The sequence below is a fragment of the Vicia villosa genome, linkage group LG4, assembly GCF_029867415.1.
Source record: "Vicia villosa cultivar HV-30 ecotype Madison, WI linkage group LG4, Vvil1.0, whole genome shotgun sequence".
In the NCBI taxonomy this organism is placed as follows: domain Eukaryota; kingdom Viridiplantae; phylum Streptophyta; class Magnoliopsida; order Fabales; family Fabaceae; genus Vicia; species Vicia villosa.
Window position 1 is genome coordinate 177,512,385 of NC_081183.1, and position 22,964 is coordinate 177,535,348.

Below are 22,964 nucleotides of genomic sequence, written 5' to 3' on the forward strand. Positions count from 1 at the left end.
AATCATACAGTCATCCATGTGATTATGTAATAACCAAAAAAATGAAGCTCGATAGACCTATACATATGGCTAAGGTAAACAAACACACACCAGAAAAAACTCTAGTTTGATGATGATGGTGAGATCGAGGATGGTAAACCAAACATTTCTATTATGGGGAAATGAAAGGTTATTCAGAAAAGATTTATGAAAGTTGATTATAACATGAAGTTGCACTACAAAAAGAAGATGAGTAAGATGTCATATTCAGAAACCACTAATATGAAACCGTTAGTGGAATAAGTAAAAACACTAAAGGTGCTCCAACGAAGTTTAAGCTAACTCCTAGTTATTATTTTATGAAATGGTCACCACCATTATTTGAGCATGTTGACCCACTTTATTCATATTCTCCTCTTTCACATTTCAAAAAATATTCTAGTAAGGATGCTCGCATCAATAAACTGTCTCCGTCCCCACTTACGCCAAAAATAAAATACATTGAGAAGATGCACGTTTTTATGCACAAGTATATTGAAAAGATTTAGATGCTTGTGATGATGGTAACTGCAAATTTCGCATTGTTTCAACCTTAATAGATAGGGGGATAGTCATTCACTTGTCCATCATAATCTTATTAAAGAGTTAACTTCTTATAAGGATTACATGAAATTATATGGGAATAAAAAACGATACAATGATATTCTAGAAGCTCCGATTCTTGGTAAAATACTAGTACCAAGTGAAAAGTAGATGTGTTTCCATGAAGTGGGCCATCTTATAGAAAGTGCATACAATCGAGTTTTTGTTGAGCTAACAAGGTATAATTTTTCAAAAATGATTTTCCATTAGGGGTGCTCACGTGAAAATACCAAAACTGTCACTGAAATTCGAAAATGTACTTTTGGACGCACTCCAGTTCACACTCAATTCATTTGTAAGTGAGTAAGACCCTCACTTTTGCCAAAAATTAATACAAAAATGTATCTTCGTATAACATACGAAAGTGCACCTCTGGACGGGGTATTAATTAAATATGCGACAAACTCTGTTCCTCATTTCCGACAAAAACACTCTAAAACTCTTCTCACTTTCATTCCTTACTTCCAATTTTTGTTTCCAATTCAAGTAGTTTGTCAATTTCTACTCTCAACATTCAATCGATCAAAATGCTCAACATCAACTATACATTTGGTAAGTTTTTTAATTCAATTTTTTTCTTCATATTTGATTTTCTATACATGCATTAAGAAATATGAACAGTAGATTGTGTAATATACATCAATATATAGGTCGTTATAGTTATTGTTAGGTAGTATAACTGAGCAATGAGTTTTATCCATTTTTAGTTTCCCCGCATTTTTGCCATTTTTCATTTTTATGAGTTGTAGATAACTATGAAAATGCACTTTCATATTGTTTTAGAATTTGATTTTCAAAGAATATGGAAGATCAATTTCTGTATTTTGTTTGTCTGCGTTGTTTGATTTGATTTTGAATGTCACTCGGTTTGAGTTTGACTTTTTCTGCTCTGTCTTACTTGTTTGGTTTAATTATAAATAACATGGCTAATAACCAAGATCGATTGAGGCTCAGCAGAGTGCCCCAGCATGCAACTGCTCACCAGGTGGCAAAGATCCTTCTTTTTTAAAGAACTACCTATTTTTTAAGAGCTCACATCTCTGCTTCAAGATGTCACACTTTTCCTGGATAGAGACAAATGAATTTAAAAGTCAGAGAGTCGGATCCTCCCTCTTATCTAGATTAGTTGGGCTCCTTCTAAGATCTTGATCTTCTCTTAAAAAATTTTGCAAGATAGATTCCCGTCAAGAGAAAACTTGTCTAAGAGAGAGATAATTTCTAACCCCAGTATGTTCTCTTGTCCCTTTTATGGGTACTTGATTGAGACGGCCTCTCATCTCTGTTAATTGTTAGCTTGTCTTGTTTGTGTGGTATATAATCTTTATATGGTTAGGGTGACATATAGCTATTCCTAATGATCCAAAGGTGTTTTATAAGTTTTTCTTTCTTTAGAGAACATGATTAAATATAGAGGAGTTATGCCATCTAAAAAGTCTTTAATTATGTCCTCTTTAAGGGAATAAAAAAGATGAGGATAATTTTTTTTTGTTGGGTTTATAAATAATATTTAGGTACATCAACTCTTGTACCACTTAATAGTTTTAAAACTTTATCCTCTATATGCACCTATTGTCTGCCTTAGTTCAGAAGTAGATTTTAACTTTTGATTTTTTAGGCTTTTTGATAAAATCTGATCGTTGATGGTGGGTGAATCTGGTAACTTAAAGTTTAACCTTTTCCCAGCGGGATAGATTTTTGTTAATAGTTTGGACCTTGTAGATTTTAACTTTTGATTTTTTAGGCTTTTTGATAAAATCTGATCGTTGATGGTGGGTGAATCTGGTAACTTAAAGTTTAACCTTTTCCCAGCGGGATAGATTTTTGTTAATAGTTTGGACCTTGTAGATTTTAACTTTTGATTTTTTAGGCTTTTTGATAAAATCTGATCGTTGATGGTGGGTGAATCTGGTAACTTAAAGTTTAACCTTTTCCCAGCGGGATAGATTTTTGTTAATAGTTTGGACCTTGTAGATTTTAACTTTTGATTTTTTAGGCTTTTTGATAAAATCTGATCGTTGATGGTGGGTGAATCTGGTAACTTAAAGTTTAACCTTTTCCCAGCGGGATAGATTTTTGTTAATAGTTTGGACCTTTATATTAAGAGGTGTGCTATTTTGACACTCTTTTTATACACCTGGTATTCTACACCGTATAAAATTACAAAACAAAATGATATATATATATATATATATATATATATATATATATATATATCTATATATATATTAATTATTATTATTATTATTTATCACTAAAAAAATCATATACATTATCTAATATAATTTTTTAATTAAATGTTAACGTCATTCAATACATTATTGAAGTGCTTCAAGGTTAACTCAAAATGAAATAATTTACCAAAGGAAAGAAAGAACACAGCTTGGTTAAACAAACTCTTATCACATAGATGAATATACTTTTTAGTACATACTAGCTCACAGAAACATATTCTTTAATATAAGAATTTATTAAATTGTAATATTTATACAAAACTTCAACTGTAAATAAAACAAGCTAGATCAATTCCCCAAAACTCTCCTTATGAAATTACCTACTGATTACTGTAAAGGCAATTCTAAATATAACTGTTACACAACAAGAGAAAAAAAAAGTTTATTGAAGAGCACACCTTCAAATCCATCCGAGACCCGGAAAGGAAAGCTTTGCAACAAGGCCTACAGGTTGGAATAGCACAATCATTCGCCAAGACCGGCGATGAGTAAAGAAGTGTCTAAGATGAATCAGTGCCGCGATTGTGGCTAAGAGAATATTCAAGCTGTGCATTTCTTCTTGCACATTCCAGGATAGTTTTATCGGCGGTGATGAAGTATCCTGCAATGGATGCTGTTCACAAACCAACAAAAAAGTGTTTATATGCATTCAAAAGATAATAGCATATCTCTCTTAAATCAATTGTTTGGTTATTTTGAGTTGAGAAAGTACCCGCAGATATGATAAGTGCCTGCGCGGTGTAATTGAGGTTTGCTTTTGCCCATGGAATCATGCGAACAGCAGCCAACTGCAAGTTTGAAAAGTTTATCATCGAATGGAATTTATATTCATGAATCGAGAGACATAGAATGACAAATGTTATATTTCAACATAATTTACAATCATTCAAAAACATCTGAGGGTTACACTTGCCAATGCCATATAACATGTTTTTAATGACACTGATAGTTACGTTTCAGAAGTTGGTAGCCCGAAATGAGGTTTCAAAAGGTGAATTGGTCTTTAAGTCGAACAAGCCACGTGGAAGATAAATCCAACAACAACAAAGCCTTATCCTACTAACCGAGGTTAGCTACATAGATCAAATACTGCCATAATGCTCTATCCAATACCATGTTTCTATCCAATTTGTTTCTCTTGAGATCTTTCTTAATATTTTCTCTTATGGTTTTTCTAAGTCTTACTCTACCTCTAGTTGTTTGACTCATCTCCATCTGATCTACTGTCCATAAAATAGAATCTCCAGGCCTTCACTCAACATGTCCAAACCACATAAGCCTATTTTCAACCATCTTTTCTACTGTAGGTGCTATCCCAACACTCTCTCTAATAGTGTCATTTCTAATCTTATCCCGCTAGTCTTACCACACATCCAACACAACATCCTTATCTCTGCTACATTTACTTTATTCTAGTGTTGATTCTTAACCGTCCAACATTCTATCCTGTACAACTTTGAGTACCGCACTAGAGTGATAGTTATAGAAAGTCAGTCTCTTATTACAAAAGAACAGGGAAAATAAGCTTGATTACAACACTATAGAGCTTCAAAAATCAAGAGTCTGCACCTCCAAATGCCTAATGGCCACAATACAACTCTATCAAGGAAAATGATGTTAGTCGCAAACACCAACCACAGGAGAAGTAATGAATTCATATGATTGGTCAATTTCAGTTATGTACTTAATGCGTGCTGGCAGGGTAAAATTGCCTCCTATATGAAAAACCGATGTCTTAAAGAGCATGGAAGATTTTCTTTCACCAATTCATGCAGACATGAACACCAACAAGCAGAAGAAATACATGAGATTCTATTATAAGTGAAAGCTTCATTCAAGAAAGAAACTACATAAAGCACACAGCATAGTATCTTTATTAGTAGGTTCCCTGACAGAAAATGTACTTACTGTAGGCACAGAACTGGCAATGGCTGCAACGACAGCCGCCTTGAATCCAGCACGCACACCTTCTGCATATTAAGAAAAGGCTAAAGAGTAAGGATATGTAATTCGTATTTCTCATTATGTCTGGCAAGTGACAACCTTTGACAGGATATCATAATTGGGCCTTACATATGAGGAGACAGAAATAAAGACATATATTTGATATATCGCCAGCTATGATAGCACCAACACAAACATGACCCAAGTAATAATTTGAGAAAATGTAAGCAATTGAACATAACCGCAACATGCATTCAACCTGAAGTGTTAATCATGTTAAATAAACATGCATTACCCCAAGCTACTCCAATTAGGTTTAACATTGATTTGGCTAACCAAGTAAAAGTTCTATGTAATCATTCAAGAATAAGTTTCCAACATGTTCTGGGCCAGTCATAAACCCAATTACAAAAAGGCCCAACCCGAAAAGAACCTTCGAGAACATCGAAAGACAAAGATAACCTGCGCCAAAAGGTCGAACACCTGATTCCAAACGCCCAAGCATCACCAATAGTTGGATTTGATGAGACGGTTTCCCGCATCTCACGTCAAGTTATACGAGGTGCGTTTAACTCTCAAGTTATACTTGTGATTTTAATTTATTCATTTTATCAAATTATTAGTCTTGATGTCTCAGTGTCGGTGTTTGTGCTTCATTGAATACATATCTCAAACAAATACAAAAAAAAATAAAAAATCATTGGGAGCAATATTTCATAATCACCCAAATCCTAATACCAACCAACATCATGCAAAAACAGGGCCGTCTTTGAGGGCGTGCAAAGCGGGCTACCGCACAGGGCCTCAAGTTTTACAGAGTTAAAATATAGCTAAATAAGGCCTCATAAAATATCAGGTAGGTTAAATCGTGAGTACATATGGCTTCTAATAGTTTTTTATGGTTAAATTGCGGCTAATCTACACCGGGCCTCCAAAAACTTGAGACGGCCTTGTGCAAAAATGGAGCAATTGTTTCATAATCAGCCAAAATCATCTAACAATAATCAGCAACCAACTAACATAAACCACATAATTAGATTTCAATTAAACATAAAAAGAAAAGTTGCGAACTATGTAAGAAAGAATGAAAATGAAATTACCATTGGTACATTTCTTAGTCCTTAAGATCTTCCTCTCTTCATCTGGAGAAGGAATAAGGAAAGAATTTCTTTTGGAGACCCAAGCGTCCCTAAGTTCTGAAGGAATACCCATTTTTCTTTTTGTCTTTGAATCGATGGAGCCTTATTTTTTAATACAATTGTAAGTATTAGCCGTCAAAACACCAACGATTGACGAAACAAAATTGATGTTTTGTTCTCTGTTCATATGATACACATGTGTTTGGCAGCAACTTTTATGGAAATAAATTGATTCATTGGGTTGGGCTATGACTATGACTGTTTTCAACACCTCCAAGCTTGTACTCTCCACCTCATATATTTTAAAATGTTAATTATAACCCTCACATTATATATATTTCACAAAGTAAAAAAAAATACTTTATTAAAAATAAATAAATTCTTAGATATCCATGATAAGTATTTGAGTACCGGGTTTAAAATTAAAATTTATTTTAAAATAAAATAATTATAAAAAATGATGTGTCATTGATTAATAAGATTTGATTGGATGAGAGTACCGATACCCAACTAAATTCAAGGGTATCAGAATGACCACCTTAAAAAAATTATGTCTTTATGAAAAAATAATTTGTCTTTTTATTTCAGCAGTCTAAAATGAATGAAGATGAAGATGGAATAGCTATATCATCGAAAGATTGTATATCTAGAAATATATTTTATTAATATTTTATCTTTGTTTATTCTTATTTTATCATAGACATAAAAGATTGACCTTATTATGATATTATTGTAGTTATCATTCGCCATGCGCGATATACTATTCTTAGTTTTGAGAATTGAGATGAAAGGTACTTACAAGAACAAAGAAAAGTCCACAGTTACTTTTAGCAAAAGGGTCGAGTGTCATTTTCAATTGAGTTTTGTGTCGAAATGGTTGTGATTGAAAATAATGGTTAGATGTTAATGGTTAACCAATTTGATATTCGGTCATTTTTTTACTATTATAAATTTATGAAATTTGTGATTTTAATGTGATAATATGGAGTAAGGACACGAAATATTTTACATTAATTGAGTTGGTCGAAATTTGAAACAAAGGAAAATTTAGAAAGAATTGCATTAAGCCACCATTGACTCTCCTCTCCTAGCATGTATGATTGTCATAAGACCTCGTAAACTTTGAATTACTTCATTTAAGTCTTGGTCATCCACGTTCTCATCAGATGGGGCGTTCACAATCATGAGCTAACAGAGGATTTAGAGAATTGTGATATACTTGGTTGCTTAAAAACCAGTTAATGATATGACAAAGTACTATGTGGTGCTGAGCCGATGTTTATAATAAGTGCATTGAAATATCAAAAATCAAAAAAAACTGACAACTACTGATAGAATTAGAGTTAGGCCTAACTCATCCTTATAAAATTGGCTTGTAAGGTGAGAGGTGTCACTCTATATAAATAATTTGTGGGCTCTATCTTTAACCAATGTGAAACTTAAGTTTTTCCCAATACACCCTCTAATGCTCAACAATGTTGGACTTGGTGCATGGATATAAACGTTGGGCGGCCCGAATTATCGATACACGGGATTGGGTTTTCCAATACACCCAAATGCATCCAACAAATTTTTTTGGCTTGGCGCGCATGTATAAATGGTGAGTGGACTGAATCGATAGGCTCATGATACCGTGTTATAATTAGAGTTTGACCTAACTCATCCTTACAAAACTAACTTGTAAAGTGAGGGATGTCACTCTATTAAATAATGTGGGATTTTGGTTTTTTCTAATAACTACCAAATAAGTGTACAAAGCAAAAGTCACATACCAAAATGCTATGTGAGGTACATTCACATAAATGCAACATCTGATGAGAGGTGCATTCACATAAATGCAACATCTGATGAGAGGTACTTGTGTTAGAAAAGAAATAGGGAGGACTCATATGTCGTTGATGATATATTATGGACACATTTCAATTAAGTTAAGCTTCTTAATATGTTTCATCTAGTTTTGATCTTTGACTCCACATATAAGACCAACAGGTACAATTTACCATTACTTGAGATTGTTGGTGCTACGTCAATTAAGTTGAATTTCTCAATTGGGTTGGCATGCATGAAATATGAAAAGGAAAAAAAATTTCACACAGACACTAGAGAATTTAAAGGATTTGTTCACATTCGAGAAAATTATTTCTCAAGATTATGGTGAGTGATTAAGATCTTGCCTTGATGAAGGTCATTGATGTTTTTTTTTCCTTACATCAGTCCACATTTTATATACTTATCATGTTGGAAAAATGTTGGGTCTAAATGCAATGTACTTGTCAAGGAGAGCAGACGTGAGCATGAGATGAAACTCTGGAATAAGATCATTTACTAAAATTGGATGGTTGATTATGAACATCACTTGTAACTTTTTTAGCTAGTATGTTATGATATCTCTTATTTCATTGACTATGTTAACCAAATATGATTGTCTCCATATAAAAAATTTGTTATTGCAGAGACTAACCAAGTCACTCACTTAGAAAATTCGACAACAGGTAAATATCTAACATATTTATATCAAATTTGTGTCAAATATAAGAAACATCAAGTATAAGCAAAAATAAAACTCAGAATTACAACAACAACCAAAAATTACAAATGTTTTAAAAAATCTGGAAGAAAAAAAAAGGATCAATTTTATGTTTCAACTGAGGCCACAAATAAATAAATAGATATATTATCATAAATTTTCACAATAACCACATAAAATTCAGCAAGATCATCATCATTGTACAGTTCCAGTTCTCTTCCATGTAGCCAAATTATATTATGGTGAAATGCAAAAACTAGAAAACTGCAAAAGAACTTTCTTTAATACACAATGCATCCAATAAACTTTGGACTAAGAGTTTGTACACATCCCACATATCTCTCATATACTGATGAAAATATATGCTACTGAATGATAAACTACTGCAGATCCAAATAGTAATTCAACTTTGATATGTTTGTTTCATTCCTTAGTTTTGTGAGAGCTTGTTTCTCTAATTTCCTTATCCATTCTTTGGTAACTTTGAAAATCTTTCCTATATACTCAAGCGACTTGGGTTGGTGATCGTTAAGGCCGAATCGTAGGATTATTATTTGTCTTTCCCTTGAATCCAAGCTTTGAAGGATTTCATATATGTCTTTTCTAATGTGTTGCTTCATGACGGTCACTTCAGGACTCTCTATCGACTTATCGGCCATTTGAGCCTACAAAATTACCAGTCATCAGATAACAACGACAACAACAATAGCAACAACAAAATCTTATACCATTAAGTGGGGTCAGTTACATGGATCAACTTTCGAGATAATGTTTTATTCAGGATCATGCTTCTATACAAATCGTTAATCTCGAGATGACAACACAGCAGAAGAAAAAAAAAAGTAGTGAAAGAGGCATGGATGGGAAAAGGATTAGTCTTACAAAATAATCTATATTGCGATGCAGATTCATTGAAGAAACTACTCTCAGACAATGGTTAGCTGATCGGATTTTATCCAGTGAAAGACCTGTCATCTTTGAAATTTCGTGATCGTCTGCATTTTTCATGGATGTACTTTTCATGACTTTTCGAGCTTTCTGGATCTGACTTATCGCCTTGTTCATTGACCACTACAAAGAATAGGGAACAGAAAAAGAAGCCAAGGATCAATTCATGGTTTTTCTAGGATTATATTTGTACTATGAAACAAAAAACAAACTCCTAAGCAAAAGATGAGTTCATACAGGAACGGTGATTCCTCGAGCATATTTTGTGACCATTCTTGACATTGCTCTCCTTATCCAGTATTGCACATAGGTTGAGAATCGGTACCCTTTTGTACTGTCAAATCGCTCGGCTCCTTGGAGAACACCTATATACCCTACCTGAAGTAAATCTTCTAAAGCTATTCCCATACCTCTGTATTTTTTGGCAACGTATAGAACTAACGAACGAGTACTCCGTATCAACTCGTCTTTACAATAATAGCCATGATACAGTTGTCGTTGTAGCACCCTCTCCTCAACTCCAGACGCTTCCGCCCAGCTTCTCAAGCTTACCACTTCCTTTGTATCCTCTTCTAATGCTGTTCTCATTTTCTCTAACTTTGCTAAAACCTAAAATAGTACGGAATTTTATTGTTTACGTAATATAACATACAACCAACCACAGTACTAAATCGCTAAATATTTTATTTACAATAAACTAACCTTTACACCTTCTGACATTTCCATTTCCCTTTGAGCAATCGCCGCTCTTCTATTTTTAGTATTTGATGTTTTTCTTACAAAAGAAGCCTCCGGTGAAGAACGTAACGTATCTTCTTGAGTATTATCTTCTAACCGCAACGACTTAGACGAAGAAGCAATGGAAACAGATAATCCCTTTCTTCTTGTTCTACTTTCCTTCCTCTTGCTAGAATGAACAATAACTTTACCTGTATAAACATCTACTTTACGGTTTCTTTTATTCTCTTCAACTTGTTCAAGAACTCCGTCAATGCAACTCGATACACGTGAGGTTCCGAAAGATGTTGTAAGACAAACATTGAACAACTCAAGAGCTCCGAGCTTTTCTATTTGCAATATAATATTCTTCTTCAACCTCAACGCTTCGGAATCAGCAAAAGTTTCTTCTAAAACATCAAGATTCTCCATTAACATACCGAAATGCGACTCCCCATGAGGCAGTTTTGTGTTATCAACCATTTCACGCACGCCACTAAGCGACCTCTTTCCTTTATTTACCTGAAAAACAAAAACCTTTTTACCAGTGATTCTCTGCAATATCAAAGATCGCAACGAGACTGCAATTTAAAACTATAGCTATACGCGGAAGATTATGCTAACCACCTTAGATGTCACATCTCCTCCTAGCAATAAATCTTTCTCCGGAGCTTCCAATGCTGATGAAGAAAACGCAAATGTCTTTCCGAAATCCTTGTGCAAAGTTTCCCCTTCCTCATAAATCGTCGAAAGCAAAGATAACCTCACAGGGTTAAATAAAGTTTCTCTACCTCCAACTACATCACATTTCAACCCAAAATTCAAAAAACACATATATAGCAACACTTGCACAATCCTTCTAACTTGGAAATCACATTCCAAAACAAATACAAACACAATCTATGAAACACACTAACACAGACACTAGAAACAGACTCGGACACTAACACTGGTAATAATTTTTAAAAAAAAATAAATAAAACATAATCACAAGTGTCGGTGTCAGTTTCAGATACTAACAAAGACACAGACACAACACACTACTAAGAAACATACATAATTGAAAATTGTAAACATAATTCAAGACACAATTAAACTGAAATATTGTTCATGATCCAGTCAACTAGATGGATTCACAGTGTAGAAAATTTTCATTATAATTAATAAAAAACTAAAATTAGTATAATAGAAAAAGGAAGGAAAAGAAAAGAACTAACCAGGAGAAGATGAAGAAGAGAGGAAGAAAGATGCATTGGTGAAGAAATGAGGAGAGTGAATAGGAGGAGTGAGTTTAGGGTTTAATCTAAAGCCAAAAGAGAGACCCATGATTTGATTCTATCATATGTTCCATGAAAGTGTTGGGAAAGGAATTAGTGTTTGTGACATAAAAAAGTTAAGGATATTGTGCTGTTGTCATTACCACCACCAGTTCTTCATCTCCTTCGCAATGGTTGCAAAATTTTATTACTTTTTTATTTTTTTTTATTTTCATTTTTTCAAATATAAAATATGATATATCAAGTGGTAAGGCTCAAATAGTTTGGGCTTTTGGATTTGGATATTTGCTAGTAACAATCCTCTATTTTTATGGTTACACCCTTCAAATATAAAATGTAATATATATATTAAACAATTTCTTTATAGACCCTCCTTGGGATGAGAATCCCGGCTGAAAACTCTATAATATCCATTAATTTCGGAGATGCATTTTCGAAATCATCTATTTTTATATTTTCTATTATTTCGGAGATGCATATTCGAAAATACTCATTTTTGGGTGTTTTCGGATATGCATCTCCGAAAGCACTTATTTTCCAATTTAAACGTTGGATTTAAAAAGTCAGGTGTTTTTTCGGAGATGCATCTCCGAAAATTCCTTCATATACCTTTTCCCTCCGTCACTATTTCATTCATTTTCAATCCATTTTTTTGTCTCCAAATCAAGTTTCAAGTGGTTCATCATACCAAAGAGAGCATACAAAGTTACAATTTGAGGTAAAGAATCTTCATTTCATCTCTTATTCCACGACTGATCCGGATAGTTCAAAACGTGGATGTACGATTAGAAAAACCTACGGGCTTCCATGTGCTTGTATACTTTCTAAAAAGATGAAGTTGAATTCCCCGATACGCATGGATGAAGTAATTGATCATTGGAAAAAGCTACGTTTTGATGATTTCGAACCGACGAAAGAGGGTGAATCCAAAATTACCATATCCGACGAGTTGGAAGAGATAATGGATACGTTTTTCCAAAGGGGATGACACCGTGAAATTGCACATAAAAGAACAATTGTGAAAAGTTGCGTTTCCGGAGACCACCGATTTGAAACCTCCATCTCAACCGGTTAAAACCAAAGGTGCGCCTAAAAAGCCGAAAAGTACCCAAGATGACACATCAACTAAACGAGATCCTTCTTATTGTGAACATGTTGATGCATTGATCCCGGATTCACCCACACCAAATTCCAAGTGTAGTGCTAACAAAGGAGCCCGTATTTTAAAGTCGTCTCGCACACCTCCGATTAAAAAACCTCTGATGATCTACATTGAGGAGATGCCGCTATTTATGCACAAATATATTGATAATATAGTTGATGTGGGTATCTAAGGTAATTGTGGTTATAAGGCCGTTGCCGGTTTGCTCGGAAAAGAAGAAGAAAATCACACTCTTATTCGACTGACACTTATTTCGGAGTTGACTTCGCATAGGGACATCTACGGCCGACTTTATGACTGGCATTTAGGGAATTTTTCCGCGGGTTGCTAAGAAGGTAGGGAGGTATATAAAGAAATTGTCTATATATTATTGGTATGGACTTGCATGATTGATCATGTTGCGGGTCGTGCCACTCTCTCCTATAACCTCTCATGTTTTGCAAACAGGTTACGTGGCATATGTTGTCACTAAGGTCTAGAAAATTCAAAAAATTATTCTAAAATTTTATCCACACCAAGTATTAGAACTGGTGACAACTTGATTATTAAACACTTTAGTGTACCACTGGACCATGCTTATTTTGGTTGATTTCTTTTGCTTATGCAACTACTTATTTAACTACTGCAACCATTTAATTTCAATCACTCTAAAAAAACCTTGACTTTGCAACTTAATATGTATGGTCCTTCCTTATTATAATAATATTAATAATAATAATAATGATAACAATAATAGTAATATTAATAATAGTAGTAATAATAATAATAATAATAGTAATAATAATAAAATGGATGCAGTAGTTAAATAAGTAGTTGCGGAAGGAAAAGATTAACTAGAATGAACATGGTCCAGTGGTACACCAATTAGTACAATAAATAAGGCATCCTTAATTCGAATCCTTGGTATTGGAAAAAGTTTGAAATAATTTTTAGAATATTCCGGACCTTGGTGATATGCTTATATGTTAGAACAAAGACTAAATAGGTCGGGGTGCTTCCTAAAATACAACTACGGATGAGGTTTCTAAGACTAAACTATGGTATGTAGTTGGGGTGCTTCCTAAAATACAACTACGGATCCCTCCCGTAAATTCATTTCCGGTTAGTTCCCTGGTCTTTTATAGGGTCTTACCCATCAAAGGTCTGGTTAAGGGTGCTGTTGGAAATACATTTCTGGTAACCAGGGGCATTTATGTATTTTTGGACGTTGCTATAGAAAAGCATAAGGTGTGTTAAGAAATTTCCTAATAGAAATAGAAATGACCATACAAGCCCAACTCAATATCTTAAGCAAAGACAAAAAAAACTAAAAGAACTAACCACAAATATGAACGTCTCTCTCCTAACTCCATCCGATTAGGTATGACAAATAAACCCGTCCTCACCAGACCCCGCCCGCCCCCACCCCAAAATTAACGGGGACAACTCGATTTAAACGGGGGCGAGTGCGGATGCGGGGAAAATCCAATTTTTAAATACAGGGGCAGAGGATGCTAGTACCTGCCCCACACACACCTCCGCCCCGCACCCGCCAACTAAATTTAATTTATTTTTATTAATTTTATTACTAATTTACACTTTTTAATCTTAAATTATCGTGTTTATTAGAATTAATATTTATTTTTTTAAAATATAATTTAAATAAAAATTGTCATTATAATTATTCTTAAAATAATCTATTGTTTAATTTAATTATTAATTTTTATTGTTATTGAAAAAAATATATCCTCTCACCTCACCTCCGTACTCCTCGTCTTTATTTTAGGGTGTGTTTGGTTCGAGGTAAATGGAGGGGAGGGGAGGGGAGGGGAGGGAATGTTTATAATAAAATGTGTTTGGTTCAATTTTTCGGAGGGGAGGGGAGCAAAATCCCTCTAAATCACACTTTTTGCGTCCCCCCGAATCGGGGGGATTCGGAGGGGAGGGGAGGGAATGTGACGGTTGATAACTAATAAATTAATATATTTACTAAAATACCCTCAATTTTATTTTATTATTTCAAAATTATTATTTTCTTTCGTGTGCTTCTTCTTCTTTCTTTTTTTCTCTATTGCTTATATCAATTTATTATAATTATTTTTTACCTTTAAATTATTATTTTTATATAATAAAAATTATAATCACTACAATTTTTAATTTTTATATTTATTTATATTAATTTTTTTCTAATTTTGTTATATATTTTATTATATACATATATGTATATTATATAAAATTTTAAACCATTCATTTATTTTGTTTATATATATATATATATATATATATATATATATATATATATATATATATATATAACGATAAGTTATTTTATGTATTCAAAAGTTGTTATCAACATATAGATAATTTTGTGTCGAAAGTTATAATACGAATCAAGTGTATTCAATTTTTTTAATGTTATGTCGTAAGTTATAAATTTTTAATCACTCAATATTACAAATATTATTTCCGAAAAATTATTTATGAAATTTTCACCTTTGAATATCATATGAGTTATATAAAATCATAAGGATAAAAACGTAAACTATTAATAAAACCCCTCACCTCCCCTCGTGAACCAAACATATTTTTAAGCAAAATCCCTCCCCTCCCCTCCCCTCCCCTCGTTTGAACCAAACATACATATAATTAATAAAAATCCCTCCCCTTCCCTTCCCTCCCCTTCCCTCCATTAAAATCCCTCCCCTCCCCTCCCCCTTATTTGAACCAAACAGACCCTTAGAGTGGTTAGTTATATAGAAATTTCTTAATCCTTATTGATTCTTCTAACAAACCTTAAGAATTCTTTTTTAAGGTGAGTTATAAAGAGTCGTGTATGTTTTATGATAAGTCTAGCAACCCTAGTTCCTTTTTTTTACTTGAATTTGAATCGTGTAGAAATTAAGATTGTAGATCTAAGATTTGTTGTCTTCTATCACCAATAGTTGAATTTTTACTATTTATGCGTTTTATAGACTCTATCAATATTATGAAGTTTGATCTTGAGCCCATGAATCCAAGAAATATTTCGGGTAGTGTCTTTGAGTCATTTTTTCATGTATTACAAATTTAGAATATATTAACCAATGTTATTGTTTTTCTCTAGATAAGATAGCCCCAAAAATAAACCAGAAGAAATTGTTCTCATTGATTAACTCAACTATATCATAAACTTGTTTTCATTAAATTTATCCAAATGCATCACTTGTTATACATATCTTTTCATTTCATGACAAGATTCAGAAGTTTCTATTGTGCTATTGAAACAAAAGATTTGGTTAAATAACAAGTTGTTTTGCATTTCCAATCATGCACATAACTTAATTTATATAACCCAATTTACAACCATCTTTGAGACACTATTATTCACTAGACTTGCATTGTACTCTTCCTAGGTGTTGCATTTGTTCACTATCAATAAACACTTGATACTAGTACAATATCATTGGATCAAACTTCTAGTAACTTATTCAAGACAAGAAAAAACATTGACAAAGAAAAAAAAACATCATTAAACTAGAAACTAAAAACCTATCATTGTTCTCCTCTAAAAGGCTTATATGTCTTGAGAGATTGAGCAAGTCCTTGAATGGATCCAGCAGCTGAGATAATAGAAATGATCAAACAAGCCCAACTCAATATCTTGAGCCATGTCCATGTGAATGAAAACCTTTGCATCTTGGTTTTCTTGATGTACATTTCTATTGGGAAGTAAACAGTTAATGGATAAAAGGATAGTGAACCAATTAGTCCCAAAAAATCGTTGAAGAACGGGAATAACATTGCTACGATTGCGGTGATGATCACGTATGCAGTCCTCCATAATACTCTGAAGAAATTCACATTGAAGCTTCCGTAGAATGGAATGTTCATGGCATGTTCTCCATTCACAAATTTGCTTTCGGGCCATTTTTCTTTGCTTTGGCCTTCGACAAAGCCGAATATCGGTTGGACAAAGACTTGGTATGCTCCTATTAAGTGAATTGCTATGCAAACATTGGCAATGTCTATTAGCCAAAAGGGCTCGTAGAAGCCGAAACCTGTGAGAAAGTTTCCTGGTGCATCGTTTCCAAATGCAGCGTAACCTAAGGTTCCGCAGAGGACATAGAATAATGTTGTTGTTAGAATTCCGATTAAACTTGCTCTCTTCATCACTCTGTTTTCTGGAGGGCTTGATTTCAAGGTATCCTGCAATAATACATAGAACCATGTTAATAAATTTACTTGAACCTTAATTTTTTGCTACATGGGACAAAAGCGTGTTTGTGTCTGATGTCTTATATGTGTCACTGTCTGACACAAACATGATACATGTCATATGTGACTGCATTCATTTCGTTAATTTTTTTAAATTGTTACTAGTATTGATGTGTCAATTGTCGTTTCTGGTGTCTGTATACGTGTTTTATGAGTAAATGATGAATAATATATGAATATGTTACTTGCCTGGATTTCAATTAGCACATTAGAAAAAGCATAAGCAAAGGCAATGTCACCAATAGCTTGGAACATCCTCCAAACCTTTTCTGTTGCAGTAACATCTACCCCAATTTCCACACCAGTTAAGGTTGTCCTCGCATGTCCCCCACCTTCAAACATAGAAAACAAAAAATTTAACACTTTAATAATCTGTTGATTCACAATCATGTGAATACGTACACTCACACGCATCTGAGTCACCAGATTAAAACCAGACCATCTAGATTTCAGTTTTGATCTGACAACTCAGATGCGTGTGACTATGTGCCTAATCTAAATCCCAATAAAAAGTACCTGCAACTTTGGCTATGGAAAGGCCAAGGCCAATGGAAGAATAAGCAAAAGACATAACAGCTGCAACAATTGAGAGCCAAGAGAGCTCATGGAAATTTGGTATCTGGCATAGAACAATTTGGATGCAGGCAAATATTATCATGAAAGAGTTATTTGAAACATGACACTTGTCTTGATGTCCATGCTTGTGAAAACAGTTGGATCTTTTCACAGCCCTGATAAAAATTCAAAAAATTTCACAAAATTACTAATATGTCTTTAGTATATTATTTCATCAACAACCTTAGTCAAAAAGTTGATGAGCAAAAACTTACACCATACTAATTGATGCAGTTATTGTGTATCCAATAGTCACACCTATAAGGTTTATGTACTGTGCCAATCCACACAGCTTATATTTCATCCCTCCTACAAAAATAATGTCACATATTAAATACCGCACACCAACACCTCTGAACAAAAGCATGTCTGGTGTTTAAACATGTGTCTGGTGTCTGTATCAGAATTGTGTCTGATGTCTGTGTGAGTGTTTTCGTACCTAAGTTAGCTCGGACAACTTGAGAATAAGTGTAGTTCCTCTTGCCATGAACAGGATCAGGTGAACGGTAACAATCAGCAAGAAGAGTTGAAGTGAAATATGTAATGAAAGAAAAAGCAAAGAGAACTGCTGGTCCAGCCACCCAACCCATCTGTGCTATTGCCCATGCAAGTGACAGAACTCCAGAGCCAATCACAGCTGTTATTATATGTGCACTTGCAGTCAACCATGTCCCTAAAAGTTCATCATCACAACAAATCATACATACAGAATAAATCAGACTCTGATACCATATTAAAAAAATTTATATATATAAACCAGACTCTGATTCCATGTTAACAGAGTATATATATGAATCAGACTCTGATACCATAGTAAATATATACCAGATCTTTTGGCACGTCCATCATCGTCGAAGTTTTTGTCTTCTGGTACATAATTTTCTGGAGCTTCTATATGCATGATGATGTTGTACTATAAACACAAACTACAACTTTTTGTTAGTGTTGGTGAAAAGAGAAGAGAAAGTGGTTCTTGTATTTTTGTGTTTGTGGTTTGCTTTAAGGTGTTAGCTATCTATATAGAACTTTTTGAACTCTCTATAATAGGAGTGAAGGGAACATAAAATGTTATAAGAAAACAATGAAGAAAAAAGGTTATTATATAGAGAATAATTGGTGAAGAGAATAGTCAAGGGTTAGTTGAATGGCACATGTAATTCAAACATACGTGAGGAATTTATTATCACTCAACACAAGTGGGTTACTTTAGAGGAAAATAATATAGAAAACTCAAAAGAATATTGAACTTGGTTGAATTGAAAGTTGAAATTATTATAAAATGGAATATTTTTGCAAGCATGTGAACCATCGAAAGTGGAACATTTTTGGTCTATGTTATGGAACCAAAGTGTCCCTACACTTTTTGTTCTTTTAGTTTTAGTCCATTCATTTTGGTGATTTTATTTTGTGTAGGGTTGTGTGAGTATTGGTTTTCCAAAGTGCATTAAATTCTTATCTGACTAAGACGTATAGCGTTTATGGCTTTTTCCCTTACTTGAGTTGATTCCCTTAGGACAAGGAGTGTCCTCTTATTTGAGAGATGGGGAGAGGTGCAAGTAGCATGAAGACAAAAAACAGTGGGAGATGGACAGATGTAATGTGACACGTTTGGCAGAGAATCCTATTCACTATACATGTGATTATGATGAGATTGATTTTGAACTCGTGTCAATAGAAGGGTGTATACATGTTTGTGACTCTTGGATTTGGATCTTAAATAAAATGAGTTTTTGTAGTTCTAGAGATTATTTGAATTTTCCATAAAATAACATATAAAAACAAAAAATATAAGGAAAAACAATCAATTGGTTAGAAAAGAATATGAAGTCTAAGTCAAAAGGATGAATAATTAACATTAAATAGGGTAGAGTATAATATTTATTATGATCTTAATTATCATTTGTCTTTTTTCAGTTCAATAATAGCAACTAGTAGTATCATTTTGTATAATATAATTTGTCCTACCCAACAAAAGAACGATTATGTGGGTTATATAGAAAGGTAATAATATGATTTTGAACATTGATGATAGCAGTTTCGGTAATTCCAGCATCTCAAGTTTTGATGGATTTATTTGAAATGTTAATGGTGTTTGAGTTTATGATTTTGCAGATAATATTGATTATTCCAACATCCTTCATGTAAAGTTGATGACACTATATCATAATTTGTGTGGTCTCGAAACTTGACATCAAAAGTTTTATTCTGACTCCAACTTTACTATTAAACTTATCTCTAAGTCGATTAATATTTGTCATCACTATATTGCAATTCTCCAAAACATTAAAAAGTTTGATATGGTAGTATATGTTCATGATGAGTAACATTTTCGAAAATAAAAATGTCATGAAATAGAATTATCCTTTATATCAAACTGCATATCCTAGAAAAACATATTTTCTAGCTCTAGAATCAAATTTAGTTATAATACTGGATAATGTGGATGCATAGCAAAGATAGCCAAAGAACTTTATTTGGCTTATATCAGGTAATGTGTTATAGATGAGTTGATATGGAAATTAATGATTGACTAGAGATGTGTTTACTCGATTGATGACAAAGACTGCATAAGAAACGACATAGGACCAAAACTTTTTGGGTAAATTTGACTGACATAACAATGATATTCCTACATTAAGTAAATTTTGATGTTTCCTCTACACCCTACCATTTTCCCGTGGAGATTCAACACAAGATTTGTAATGCATCATGCTTTTAGAAGTATAGAATTGTGTTATTAGGAACTCTGGTCCGTTGTCAGATCTCACAATTTTTTGACAAGTTAGGAACTGATTTTCTATAAGGATGATGAATTGTTTGACATGGTTAGACACTTCTGCTTTAGATTTAAGTAATATAACCCTAACAAATTTACTATAGTCATCTAAGTTTGTGAGGAAATATCTATATCTATGGATGTAATGAATGGCTATAGGATCTCATATGTCAAAATGCAATAACGTAAACCTTTGAGTAGCTTTAGAGTTGCATAAGTTGTAAAGATTTTATTTTGCATCGAGCAAAATGACAAACATCACAAATGGCTTTATTATCATGGGACAAGTGACCTAGTCTAAAGTGCCATAAGGCCCGATGAGAAACCACTTTACAGTTATTAGTACAAACACTAGGTAAATTCTGTTTAGGAAGGGAAATACTATGAGTATTGGATTGTGGTTAAGATGTATCTTTAGCAAGGGACCCACCATCAATCAACAGTTTTTACAAGCCTTCGGATTGACTAGCCAAACCAACCGTCTTTTGGAATTGCACATCATGAATAATGCATTTGTTATCAGAAAATTGAATCATACAGTTAACAGATTTGCATAATCTTGAAACTGACAGTAAATTTAAAGAAAACGTATGAGTATAAAGAACATTGGTGAGGTATAATTGAGGTGAAAAATTAACTGTGTCTACATGCTTAGCTACAAATATAGATCCATTAGGTAAGCAAACATTAATTGGTGAAATTTTGTTGTAAGAACTGAACCAATGTAAGAAGAACAAACATGATCATTGGCACCTGAGTCTGATCCAAAAAGTATGTTTAATATGAATGGAACATGATATTGTGTATATTTATGAGTTATATGAATTCTCATTTGATGAAGCACCAAAATGAGGAGATGAAGTAGAAATGCGGCTGGAACTTGGATTAGAAATGCACCAAGATGAGGAGATGAAGTAGATATGCACCAGAATGACCAAAGCAATCAAGACCGAACATTTCATCAATTTAGGGGATATAATTAATATTGTTGATTTTAACTTGAATATGAATTAATTAAGGGATAATGTTGAGTTTAATTTCAATTTTAATTACATTTAAGTTACATGTAGTTTTTGAGATTCATTTGAAACTTGATTAACATTCAATTTATTATGTTGTTTTGAAAACAGTTGAAAAAAATTGTTAGAAAATTTGTCACATTTCTCTCTTTCTCTCTATTCTTTCATCTCCATCTTCAAAAAATTTGTACATCAATAGAGTTGTGAACTAAAAAAGAAAAAAACCTATTAAAACATCATCTTGAAATTTATTATATAAAATGGTAATGGTTTTATCTATTACTAATAAAAAATAAACGAACCGACACTTATTTTTTTCACTAAAATAGTCTTACATTGATACTAGTATATGTTAATTAATCTCTTCTGTTATTAGCTTATGTCACATTTTGAAATTTTAGCAGCAAGAGTCGTAAACGTGGACCTTTGTTGCTCTATTTTTTTCTCTCTATAATTGAGGTGTGCTACGATGGGATGGCGTGTGGTTAATATCAACTTATACTATTACAATAATTGTCAAACTTCATTTTCTTAACCACTTTTATTATATTTAAATTTTTCTATTTTTATACTAACATTATTAATCATTTTTCCTCTTTTTTACAATCTATCTTCCTTTTATTAATATAGGGTGTACAAACTCTTTAGGAATTGTGGGACATGGAATTTAATAAAGGACAGACATAATTGATTTTTTTTGAAAAAGTTCTCTAAAAATTATGGGTGTAACTGAAAAAATTAATCTATGATAACTAAATTACTATATTTAAAAATTTGTATAAAAGACTTTAAATCATTTGTAAGTAAGAGTAAAAATACTGATAACACAGACTAGTTTATATTAGATCACTTAGACTTTTTCTATAAGCTTGTTTAGTTAAAAGACTAGATGTTAAGTTGCAAAAAAAAACATTTTAAACCTATTAGATTGGCCTATTTAAATAGATATAAATAATTTTTTTATTATCATTGTGGTATGTTTTATATTTTGAATTAAAATACATAAATAAAATTGGGTTATTTTGAAGAACTTGCGAAAATAAGATGAAAACATCGGATGAACATTGTTTTTATAAGTTTTCTTTAATAAATAGTCTCCCAGAACTTATGCTAATAGATAAGTTAAAATAAGTTAATGCAAACAAATTTTTAGTCTCTTGGTTTTTTTAGTTAGTTAGTCTATTTAAACACTTATTTTAATTGTTTATCTACATATTTTTAAAATAAATAAATTTTTATGTAGGTTAACCAGACCTCGAAAAAACCAAACTCAAGTCTAAAAATAAACCTACAACAAATTACAAGCCAGATTTAGATTTAGATTTTTTTGACAGACTAGATTTAGACTTGATAAAGTCTAACTCGGCCCAACCTATTTCAACATCTATTTGTGAGTATTTATAATATGGAGGTAGTTCTTGTAAAAAAGAAACAATAATAATACCGTATACATATCAATTCAATTAATTAGGATATAATTTCTTTCTCGTCGTTTCGATTTCTATGTATAGCATCACTGTTCCATACTGAAATTATCAGAAATATGTTTACATCAAATGAATTTGTGTTTTGATGCAATGAGTAAGTTTCGATACGACTGAACTTAAACGAATCTGCAAAGTTAATATTTCAACAAAAATTAATAAACAAATGACAAGATGTCTTTTTAACCAGCAATTATATCTTGACATTATTTTTAAGGTGATTTTATCTCTAATAAGTTTCTTGACATTATTTTTTTCCAGATAAAACAAT

The 22,964-nt window shown here is 32.7% G+C and overlaps 3 protein-coding genes and 1 pseudogene across 3 annotated transcripts; all 4 read right to left on the reverse strand.

Annotated features, from left to right (window-relative positions):
- Positions 1-22,964, reverse strand: part of LOC131598388 (uncharacterized) — a 57,893-nt pseudogene that overhangs the window by 14,279 nt on the left and 20,650 nt on the right.
- LOC131596116 (early nodulin-93-like) lies at positions 3,053-6,165 on the reverse strand. Its single transcript, XM_058868688.1, has 4 exons — positions 5,897-6,165; positions 4,761-4,822; positions 3,565-3,640; positions 3,053-3,465 (listed from the first exon to the last, which is right to left on the reverse strand). The coding sequence occupies exons 1-4, from the start codon at positions 6,006-6,008 to the stop codon at positions 3,353-3,355; spliced, it is 363 nt and encodes a 120-aa protein (XP_058724671.1). The 5' UTR covers positions 6,009-6,165; the 3' UTR covers positions 3,053-3,352.
- On the reverse strand, positions 8,594-11,587 carry LOC131596114 (RNA polymerase sigma factor sigC). The gene is made up of 6 exons (XM_058868686.1): positions 11,345-11,587; positions 10,755-10,924; positions 10,113-10,649; positions 9,648-10,019; positions 9,345-9,533; positions 8,594-9,127 (listed from the first exon to the last, which is right to left on the reverse strand). The coding sequence occupies exons 1-6, from the start codon at positions 11,451-11,453 to the stop codon at positions 8,843-8,845; spliced, it is 1,662 nt and encodes a 553-aa protein (XP_058724669.1). The 5' UTR covers positions 11,454-11,587; the 3' UTR covers positions 8,594-8,842.
- On the reverse strand, positions 15,783-18,920 carry LOC131596115 (amino acid permease 6-like). Its single transcript, XM_058868687.1, has 6 exons — positions 18,240-18,920; positions 17,854-18,087; positions 17,630-17,723; positions 17,316-17,530; positions 16,989-17,131; positions 15,783-16,730 (listed from the first exon to the last, which is right to left on the reverse strand). The coding sequence occupies exons 1-6, from the start codon at positions 18,313-18,315 to the stop codon at positions 16,077-16,079; spliced, it is 1,416 nt and encodes a 471-aa protein (XP_058724670.1). The 5' UTR covers positions 18,316-18,920; the 3' UTR covers positions 15,783-16,076.